Source organism: Mauremys reevesii, linkage group 10 (assembly GCF_016161935.1).
Source record: "Mauremys reevesii isolate NIE-2019 linkage group 10, ASM1616193v1, whole genome shotgun sequence".
Classification (NCBI taxonomy): Eukaryota; Metazoa; Chordata; order Testudines; family Geoemydidae; genus Mauremys; species Mauremys reevesii.
Genome location: NC_052632.1, coordinates 76441151 through 76451092, shown reverse-complemented (window position 1 = coordinate 76451092; position 9942 = coordinate 76441151). Strand labels below are relative to the sequence as shown.

The 9942-nt window shown below is 50.9% G+C and overlaps 1 protein-coding gene across 1 annotated transcript; it reads left to right on the top strand.

The window, feature by feature from the left end:
• Nucleotides 1-1008: 1008 nt before the first annotated feature.
• ACTB (actin beta) lies at nt 1009-7084 on the top strand. The gene is made up of 6 exons (XM_039490283.1): nt 1009-1146; nt 3598-3726; nt 4105-4344; nt 4929-5367; nt 5709-5890; nt 6394-7084. The coding sequence occupies exons 2-6, from the start codon at nt 3604-3606 to the stop codon at nt 6535-6537; spliced, it is 1128 nt and encodes a 375-aa protein (XP_039346217.1). The 5' UTR covers nt 1009-1146; nt 3598-3603; the 3' UTR covers nt 6538-7084.
• Nucleotides 7085-9942: the final 2858 nt, after the last annotated feature.

Genomic DNA, 9942 nt, shown 5'->3' with positions numbered 1-9942 from the left:
AATCTGTTCTGCATGATTATTATTTGCCTGGTGCCAAAGGCACATTAACAGTCCAGCATATGGACAGTAGGGTCTGATTTTCCTTTGCCCTATGACCTCTTGGAGCTGCTTTCCCAACATAAATGGGCCATAAAGTCAGCAGTGGCTTCCCTAGCTGATATAACCAGCCATATGTCATGCCTTTTCACAGCCTGGGTTGTAGGGGATATTCCAGGGGCACAGTTGGGGGCAGGAACTTTGCTGCTGCCTGAGGCTACTCTAATTTAGACTGGGGGGCCAGGAAGGCCCCTTAGACAGCTTCACAGTAAGCCGCCTTTGCCTTTAACCCCTTCCTGCACTGAGGGGGACCTCAGCGAGGCCAGAGAAGTGGCTCGAAAGTTCCTGTCCAGAAGACCTTGCAGTCTAAGGGCCCATTCGCAGCTGAGTGGCGTGTGGCCCCAGTGAAGGCCGGGCATTTCTTCCAGTAGCCAACCCTCTGCAGCATTCGTAGGATCAGGCTCTAGATAACCCCTTTTCCACTGGCATGCCGAGGCAGGGAGGTTATTTGAAGGGGACGCCTCCGGGGCACCGGGCGCCACGCGACCGAGCCTGCCACGCTCCGTCGAGGGCGGCCAATAATCGGTAGCGCGCAGGTAGGGTGGGAGGCGGTAAGACCCCCAGGCCTGGGCCACCAGACCCACACGGAGCCCTTTTCCCCAGGGAAGAGGCTGGTGCATGGGCAGAACAACAAGGCAGCCTTTGCATGCACGTTTCGTTATGAATCAACCCTGCATTGCTATGGCACTGAGCGTGGGCTCACGCCTGCCAAGGAGCAGACAGGGTACTGCACCCACAGGCAGGAGCAGCCCTCCCCCACCCCTCCTGCTGCTCGCTCGCTCTTTTTTTTTTTTTTTTTTGCAAGAGGGAAAAAAAAAAAACTGCTGCAATGTGCAAAGCGGCTCGGGAGAGGCAGCGGCCGGGCCAATCAGAAGGGCCGGCTCCGAAAGTTGCCTTTTATGGCTCGGGCTCCACCGCGCTGGCCCCATAAAACCCGGCTCGCGAGGCGGGTTGGAGTAGCTGTGAGCTCCCTCTGCACGCGCCACGTTCCCCCCCAGCCGGCCGAGCCGCTTCTCTCTGCCCAGGGTCTAAACTTGCAACTTCCTCCAGGTAAGTGATGGGGGGGCAGGAGCCCCCCTCAGAGCCGCTTTCCTGGGGGTAGAGAGGACGGGCTGGATTTCTAAGGGCCCCTTTCTTAGCTAGAGGCGAGTGACTTGATTTTACTACTCCCACCCCAGCGCCAAGACCCCGAAGAGGGGCTGAATTCTGATGGCTTCCCGCTAAAAGCTGCTGCTGCCTAATACTGCACCCCCCCCCCCAAGGGAAAGCCCTTGCAATGAACTGTCAGGCTGTTGTGCGGTTGCTTTTTTGGGGCAAGATTTATTTAGGGGCTGCTCCTCTTCTAGGGAGAGTCTCGCTCTTTTTGGGCAACGCTAAAGTGCACGAGCCAAATTGTGAATGGCTGAGCACGAGGGGCATGAGCTGTTTCTTCTAGCTTCCTTGTCCACGCACATAGCTGGAAGTGGCTGTGCAAGCTCCCCAGGCAATCAGTGGGGGTTGCATCCACGGGTTCCGGTGCATGGTTGTGATTGAGGCTTGGGGGGGGTGGGGGTGCGGTGGAGTTTGCCTCAAGTTAATCTGAGTTTGTGGGTGTAGAGAGGGTCTGGTCTGGTCGGTTGCAGTGTTGCTGAGACCGCTCTGGGGCTGTAATCTGGCTCGCTTGCCTCGGTGCCTAAGAGGATTTGTTGTTGGCATAGAGGTTGAATGGGAGGGAAGGAGGGAGGGGAAAGTCTAAAGCGAATCACCCACCAAAGAGGAGGGAAGTGGTGGGTTTGGTGGGCCAGGGGCCCTGCTAGAAAGAGGGGCTTGGGAGAGTGCCCCCCTCCTTTTTTGGAAGGGGGTTGGAAGAAATCTGGGGGAAAGGGGGGCATCTGTTCGCTGCTGCCCTTAAGATCTGGTTAGGGTGTGACTCCAGAGCTGCTGCTTCCGGTGGCAGAAAGCCGGTACTTCCATTGTATCAGCTCAGCACATGCTGGGGAAGGGTGGAGGAGGCAGAGGGAGGATCCTCAATGCACAGGATGGGGAGGAGGAAAGACATGAATCAGACTCCCGGCCCAGAGGCTGTAGGAGGGTGGGAGGGTCTCTTTGTCTTGCTGAAGGCATATGGGATCCCTCTGAGAGCTGGCTGCCTCTTCGTCTCTCCTCCCCTCCCATCCTATGGGGTGGTTACACTGGAGGCCCCCATACACCCACTTAAAGGAACCCTGGAGGCTCCCTTTTGGTAAGGGGCTGAAGGGGTGGGTGGATCCAGGAAGACGAATCAGAAATCTGATTCTGCTGCTAGCATTGTCTCTAGTGTCTGGGGTGGGGTGGGGTCCCCGCAGGTCTAGATGGCTAGTGTCTCTGGCCTTGGGGCACAGATCCAGGGCTATTCTGCCTGAGGCTAGGGGGAAGAGAGAGTCTCTTTATTGCAGGTTTGGTTTTAAAATGCTTTTTTTTAAAACAAAAACCAGGGACTCATCCCAGCCATGCTTCTAACCAACAGTGGGGTGAAGGAGCAAGGTTCCCAGAGACCCTTGCTAGGTTGGTACAAGAGGTGGGGGCAGGCACAGGTGGGGAGAATCTGACTCTTCAGTTAACCGGTGGATCTGCTGCTCTAAACCTGGCACTTTGGTCTCAGTGATTAGAGTTCTCCTTGTGTGACAATTGCATAATAGTATTGTGTTAATCCTGTGCTAGCTTCTGCTGTCACTCGGTGTAAAGGGTTTTGAGGCTAGCTGGAGGGGAATCTGCAATTGAACTCGGCCGGTTAATTAAATGTATATAAAGCAGGCTTCTTTCTTATGAAACCCTTTACTGCTTTACGGGTTAGGTCAGTGGGAGATGAATGCATCTGTGAAAGCTAATGCAATTGCTTGCATGACAGGTCTAACTAGTCATAGAGCCTGAATGCTCAACAGGGTGGGATCCAGGGACAGGCTGCTTCTCTGAAGCAGGGTGTGGGTAACTTCCCCTTTTCAAACTGTGTCAGTTGTCCATTACCCAGTGCTTCAGACACCCTAGTGCTGGTACCAGGCACACTCCCTCTTGCAGGGAGTGGCCACAGCCATATGCTTCATTTGAAAAGGGAGGGGAGTGGCTTGTCTCCTTAATCAGTCCTCCAAAAGCTGGCTCCATGCCCCACTACTGGCTTCTTGCAAAGCTTGCTCTAACCATTGCCTTTTATGGTAATAATGTGAGACTAGAGCAGGGACGTCCTTTGTCCCAAATCGGTGCAAAGGCAAAATATGCAGTGCCCTGCACCCTCTAGTGGTTGAAAGGGAGAAGTCAGCTCAAAACAGGAAGCTAGAAAGGAAATGGGTGGGGAAAGGCCCTTGCCTCTTCATGCTCAGAAGCAAATGGCTTAACCTTACCACATGGGGTTTTCCTCCCACACTATGATCCACTCACAGCTATTACAAGGTTTTCCAGACATGCTGGAGCATGGAGACTTCCAACTAAAGTGAAACGTCTGTTGCCCAGCAAATCAAGCTTGCTGATGGTGTCTCCATTACTTTACAGTTCGCCATGGATGATGATATTGCTGCGCTCGTTGTTGACAATGGCTCCGGTATGTGCAAAGCCGGTTTTGCTGGGGATGATGCCCCTCGTGCTGTCTTTCCATCCATCGTCGGTCGCCCCAGACATCAGGTATGTAATGGAATAGCATCGTGCCTGTATTGTCTGATGAATCCTAGTGATCAGAAGAAAACGCTGCATAGCATATAGGATCTCTATCCTGTCTGTGTACACGTGTGGCTGTGCAGGAGTGAAAAGAAATGAGCTAGTTTAGTTCATCTTCCTGTCAGCCAGTAAAACTCCCCATCTCTACTGGGATGGGGAAGTTCTGTACCTATGGCCTGGCTTCCTAGGTCCTATAACCTCCATAATCCCTCAGCAAAACTCTAAAGAGCACATTAGCTGCCATGGCTGAGGAATGGGGCCTGGTGATTAGTCTGCCAGTGGATTGGTGTCTTCAGAGTTAGTGGCTCAAGTTTGACTGATCAGCTCTGACTTTTCTCTCTACAGGGTGTGATGGTTGGTATGGGCCAGAAAGACAGCTACGTTGGTGATGAAGCCCAAAGTAAAAGAGGTATCCTGACCCTGAAATACCCCATCGAACACGGTATTGTCACCAACTGGGATGACATGGAGAAGATCTGGCACCACACCTTCTACAATGAACTCAGAGTTGCCCCTGAGGAGCACCCTGTGCTGCTTACAGAGGCTCCCCTGAACCCCAAGGCCAACAGAGAAAAGATGACACAGGTGTGTAAGGTGGCCTTGATCCCCATTCTCCACTTGGCTCCAGCTGACAGAGCTGCTGACCAGCATTCCTCCCTTGCGTGCCTTCATCTTTTTTCCTTTGCCATTCTCTACAGGGTTTTCCTTTCCTGACCTGAGTCTTCTCTTTGCTGGATCTTGACAGGTTTTATTTGCTCTTCCTAAGCTGGTTTCCTCTTGCTGACTTTATACTAGCAACTCATTTAACTGCTGTTTCTAACGAGACACTAACCCATTCACCTGCCCTGAGTGACTTCTGTAACATAGCTTTCTAGAGCTTGTGAGAAAGCTAAGATGTGGGTAGCCACAGTTGCTGTGTCGCAGCTGGGTTAGTCCATGCTCTCCATTCCTCGTTCCAAGGTTTGAGCTTGGGTTGGTGGGTTTGCTGTGAGCTCAGAGCTGGTTAGTATGGTCTCCTGTTCCAGAAGACCAAATCCTGAGTTTGCAGATGCTACACTCTGCAGCATAAGGACATTTGCATGACTTGCCGCAAACTGTCTCTTGTGAGTGCTGAGTGAGCCTCTTGGTCGCATCCTGTCAACTTAACCTTTTTCCTCTTTTGTCCACAGATCATGTTTGAGACCTTCAACACCCCAGCGATGTACGTAGCCATTCAGGCTGTGTTGTCCCTGTACGCCTCTGGTCGTACCACTGGTATTGTGATGGACTCTGGTGATGGTGTCACCCACACTGTGCCCATCTATGAAGGTTATGCCCTCCCCCACGCCATCCTCCGTCTGGATCTGGCTGGCCGTGATCTGACGGACTACCTCATGAAGATCCTGACAGAGAGAGGCTACAGCTTCACCACCACAGCCGAAAGGGAAATCGTGCGTGACATCAAGGAAAAGCTGTGTTATGTTGCTCTGGACTTCGAACAGGAGATGGCCACCGCTGCCTCCAGCTCTTCCCTGGAGAAGAGCTACGAACTCCCTGATGGTCAGGTGATCACCATTGGCAATGAGAGGTTCAGGTGCCCAGAAGCCCTCTTCCAGCCATCTTTCTTGGGTAAGTCACCATCCTGTAGGAGATGGTTGGTGCAATTTCCTTTTTGCTTTTCCCACCAAGCTTTAGTGGTGAAGTCCTCTCCTCCCCCCTGAGGTGACTCTAAATGGCACATAGCTTCCCACACAATCAGTCTAGAGTAACTTAAGTGTTGTGAAGCCAAGCAAGAGATCTCCTCTTCTTGCTGAAGGCTGGAAGGAGCACTTGTCTCTGTGCAGTGCTGGATTCTGCATGATGTATGCATTTGGCATTTTTAGTGTGATTTAGGGCACACTAGCTTTATTTTAGGTTGTGATCCTCTAGTTGGTATCTTACTGACCTTATGACTGGCTCCTTCCTGCTAGGTATGGAATCCTGTGGCATCCATGAAACTACCTTCAACTCCATCATGAAGTGTGATGTGGATATCCGTAAAGACCTGTACGCCAACACTGTGCTGTCTGGTGGCACCACCATGTACCCAGGCATTGCTGACAGAATGCAGAAGGAGATCACAGCCCTGGCACCCAGCACAATGAAAATTAAGGTAATGTTGGAGATCCCAGAATTTATGCTCTCTGCTTATGTTCTAGCAGTGGGTGGGGTTGTCCTGATCAGAGCTAGGTCCCTGAGATGAAAAGCTACAAGAGCGCAAATCCTGGAAACACTGGGTAATGTTGTTTTGATGACAGTACCGCCATGTGAAGTCTTCCTTGGCCTGAAGCACTGGCACTAATGGGCTGATGAAGAATGCTGTTCCTAAATTGGGAACATACATGGGATGTTGCCACTCAACCATGTTCAGATTAAATGCCATGTGATGGTGGGTAAAAGTGAATACTGACTGTTGGCCTTCTAATGTGGCAAATCTAGTGGCTTGCAACAGGCCTGGTCTTAACCTTTCATGTTACTAAATAGTCTTTCATTTAAGTTGCAAAAGAGCTCCAGAAGGGTTGTACCCTGTTGGATCTAGCACAAACTATGATCCAGCTACCGATCAGTGGTGTTGGTTGGCAGCTGCTACAAGCATGTAACTCTCGTCTCCTACAGATCATTGCCCCCCCTGAGCGCAAGTACTCTGTCTGGATTGGTGGCTCCATCCTTGCCTCACTGTCCACCTTCCAGCAGATGTGGATCAGCAAGCAGGAGTATGACGAATCCGGACCCTCCATTGTCCACCGCAAATGCTTTTAAACCGGACTGTTACCACATCTCACCTTTGATAAAACCCATAATTGCGCATAAAACAAGATGAGATTGGCATGGCTTTATTTGTTTTTTTTGGCGCTTGACTCAGGATTTAAAAACTGGAATGGTGAAGGTGACAGCAGCAGTCTTAACATGATGGCGCGAACGTCCCCAAAGTTCTACAATGCATCAGGACTTTGATTGTACATTTGTTTTTTTAATAGTCATTCCAAATATTGCATAATGCATTGTTACAGGAAGTTACTCGCCTCTGTAGAGGCAGCAGCCCAGCTCAAAGGAGCAGAGTAATGCTTGTCAGTAAATTATGTAACCCAACAAGTGTCTTTGTATCTGCCGCCTTAAAACAAAACACACTTGATCCTTTCTTTGGTTTTTGTCAAGCAAATGGGCTGTTCCCCAATTATAGATGTGAATGAAGGCTTTACAGTGCCCCTTGAGCGTCCAATGAGAAGTGGTGCCAGTATGTGGGGGAGGGGAGGGGCTACCTGTACACTGACTTAAGACCAGTTCAAATAAAAGTGCACACAATAGACTTGGCTGGTGTTGACTCTTTCTCACTTCACCGCACACACGGATCACATCCAGCTACTGGCTTTGGTGGGGAGGATGGGTGGGAAGGTAGGCTCCAGATGTGCAGAGCCTACAGCCAGAACAAGTCTCTCCTGGAACCTTCTCAGCTTCATTCCTTGGATCCCACCAAAGGCCAGGCCTGAGCCATTCCTCTGCCTCCTAGCTGCTAGGTGTCAGCTGTGCTAAAGCAGGCAGACTCAGCAGTGGGGACAAGTTTGTGTCCTTAAACTGCCCCCATCCATCCCCCTTTCTGCTTCCACCACTTCATCTGTGTGCTCCTAGAGGAATCAAAGCAGAGATGGCCAGATTGCTGTCAGAGTGAAATTAAAGCAATCCTACCCTGGCACAGGGAGGGAGGGAGGAAGGAAGAAGGGTGACCAACCGGATGCCTGCTATAGCCACAAAGAAGCAGACGACTATGGGTGCAGCTCTGATTTGGTAGCTGAAGCACTGAATCTTTCCTGCTGCCCAGTCACATCTGTAAAGGGGCTAGATCCAGAATCCCTTTCCCTAGACATAAGCAGCCTGAACTTCCCTTGTGGAGGTTAAAGGGCTGCTTAAACCCAGCAGTCAGGAGTGGACAAGACCTGACTACACTTATCTCCACATGTGACCCCCCCCCCCCCCCCAACCTGGCACAGTACACAGATGAAGGTATAGGGCACCTGTAGCTCCCAACTGCAGGTTGCTGAGCAGCTCTGACAATCCAGCAGGGAGGTAATGGCATAAGCAGGGTCACCAGCAAGGTCATGCCAGAAGTGGGGGTTGGAAGGAAAGTTGCTGCTGCAGCTCTCCACCTGCCCTCCACTCTAGTAAGATGTTCCCCTGGGAACTCTGGCTTTGATCTCTCACAGGGGTGAGCACTGCCTGATGTGCCCCAGGCAGAACTGTGAAGTCTGCTGTCACAATGCACTTCCTTGTAAGATTAAAAATCCTCATCAGAGTAAGCACATGCTCCTATCAATGCTAAAAATACCCAGAAATCTGGTACCTAGCCCATAATAATGCTCATTGTTTATAAGCAAAACCGATTGATAGTAGCATGCCATCAGCAGAGGCATTACTTTGTTGCATACCTCTAAGAGTAGACACACAAAGCCCCTTTGTGCTCAATCCTAGCTTTAGGGACTGTCCAGGCTTGCAAACACTAGTTTCCCTTTTGCATGATGTAACTGCTTCCACTGAAGTCAATAGCAAGTAGGGGCAGTAGGGGTTTTATTTAGAGAGCACCCAAACTGGGCTAGGCATAGCCTTGCTATGAAGAGCCACTCATTTCAAAGGATGGCTTTGAGATGAGGGGAGATATACAGCCCATATGACTGGCTGCTGTAAAGACCCCAACTGAGACCAAGCCTCCATAATTTTGGGTACTATGCAAACAAGCCCTGCTCCAAAGAACGTGTCTGAGCAAGGCAGGCACAGAGGGTGAATTGGCTTACCCCCAGTTTCTTGAGGTCCATCCGTATGCCCTGCTGTCTAGATTGTGCAGCCTCTCCACTACATACTGTGACATCTGTATTAACTTCATTTATTGATTTATTTTTTACGCTATAGGAAGCCTTGAGGGATTCAAAGGAGGATGTTCCAGCACAAACAACGGAACAGCTGGGCGGGGTCAGGCTCTCACCTCTCATCCTGTTGAGACTGAGAGTGGCTGACTAGAAACAGGCTGAACCAGTCTATAAGGCTTTTATAGTCTGCCTGCCTACCAGCACTAAAGGCCTGCCAATTGATCACCCTTCAAAACAGAATGAAGGCAGGAACCAATTTGAGACTAAAATTCAATCTTTATCTGCTTTTTTGGCCTTGTCCTGTTGTGCCTAGCGCCACCTACAGTATAAACCATCTTCCAGCTTGCAGGCCTATGTATTCTGCCTTCAGGAATGGCAGTGGAGCTCAGCTTACTTTTGAGTCTGCTGGCCTTGGTCTGTCACCCTATTAATATATACCTGGCTACGGATACTTACAGAAACTCAGTTTCCAAACACGTGTTCAGGAGGTTAGAGGATGATCTAAACCCATGTCTCTTAGCTTGTCCTTAGAGCGTGGTGATGCCATGGAGCTAGTGTATATGAGTCCAACTCCCGCTTTCCTTTCTGACCAAAGAAGTTGCTGTTGAAATGGTTGTGATACAAACGGAAGATTATGATGTAAGAGGTGCAGGGGAAAGAAACAGCAGGAGGCAGCTATTTATGAAGATCTAAGTGGCCAGGCAACTATCCTCAGCAGTAACAGACACAGGAAGAGCATAGACACATATATCTGTGTAACTAAACAGTGGGAATTGTTTCACTAGAGGATGTTTTTTGTGAGGTGGCAGTGCTTGGGTTTCCTGCTTACAAGGGCTTCTCAGTGAGGTCAGGGTTACCAAAGTGGTTTTGGAAATGCTTTTGCAAGGGCTTCTCTGATTGTTTTTCCCTTGCAGCCAGGGGTGAAAGTAACTTAAAGGACTTACCAATATGCCAGAGTCCTGCATGGGGGTGTGGCCTCAACTGGAAGAGGTGGGGCCTGTCAAGATTTAAAGGCCCTGGGGCACCGGCTGTGGCTGGGAGCCCCACGGCCTTTAAATCACCCCGGAGCTACCAGCTGCAGAGGCGGCTGGGAGCCTCGGCGCTCGGGCAAATTAAAGGACCTGGGGCTCCGGCCGCCGCGGAGCTCCGGGCCCTTTAAATCCCGGCCAGAGCTCCAGCAGCTGGGCTTGGGCTGGGAATTAAAGGGCCCGGGGATCCCTGCAGCAGCCGGAGCACCGGGCCCTTGAAATCCCCACCCGAGCCCGGCTGCCAGAGCTCCAGTGGCACTTTAAAGGGCCCCAGGCTCCCC

Bases quoted from the DNA above. Each gene is read 5' to 3' on its own strand.
- ACTB (XM_039490283.1), top strand. From the start codon at position 3,604: ATGGATGATGATATTGCTGCGCTCGTTGTTGACAATGGCTCCGGTATG. The intron at 5,368-5,708 runs GTAAGTCACCAT...CCTTCCTGCTAG, and splicing joins CTTCCAGCCATCTTTCTTGG to GTATGGAATCCTGTGGCATC. The intron at 5,891-6,393 runs GTAATGTTGGAG...CGTCTCCTACAG, and splicing joins CCAGCACAATGAAAATTAAG to ATCATTGCCCCCCCTGAGCG.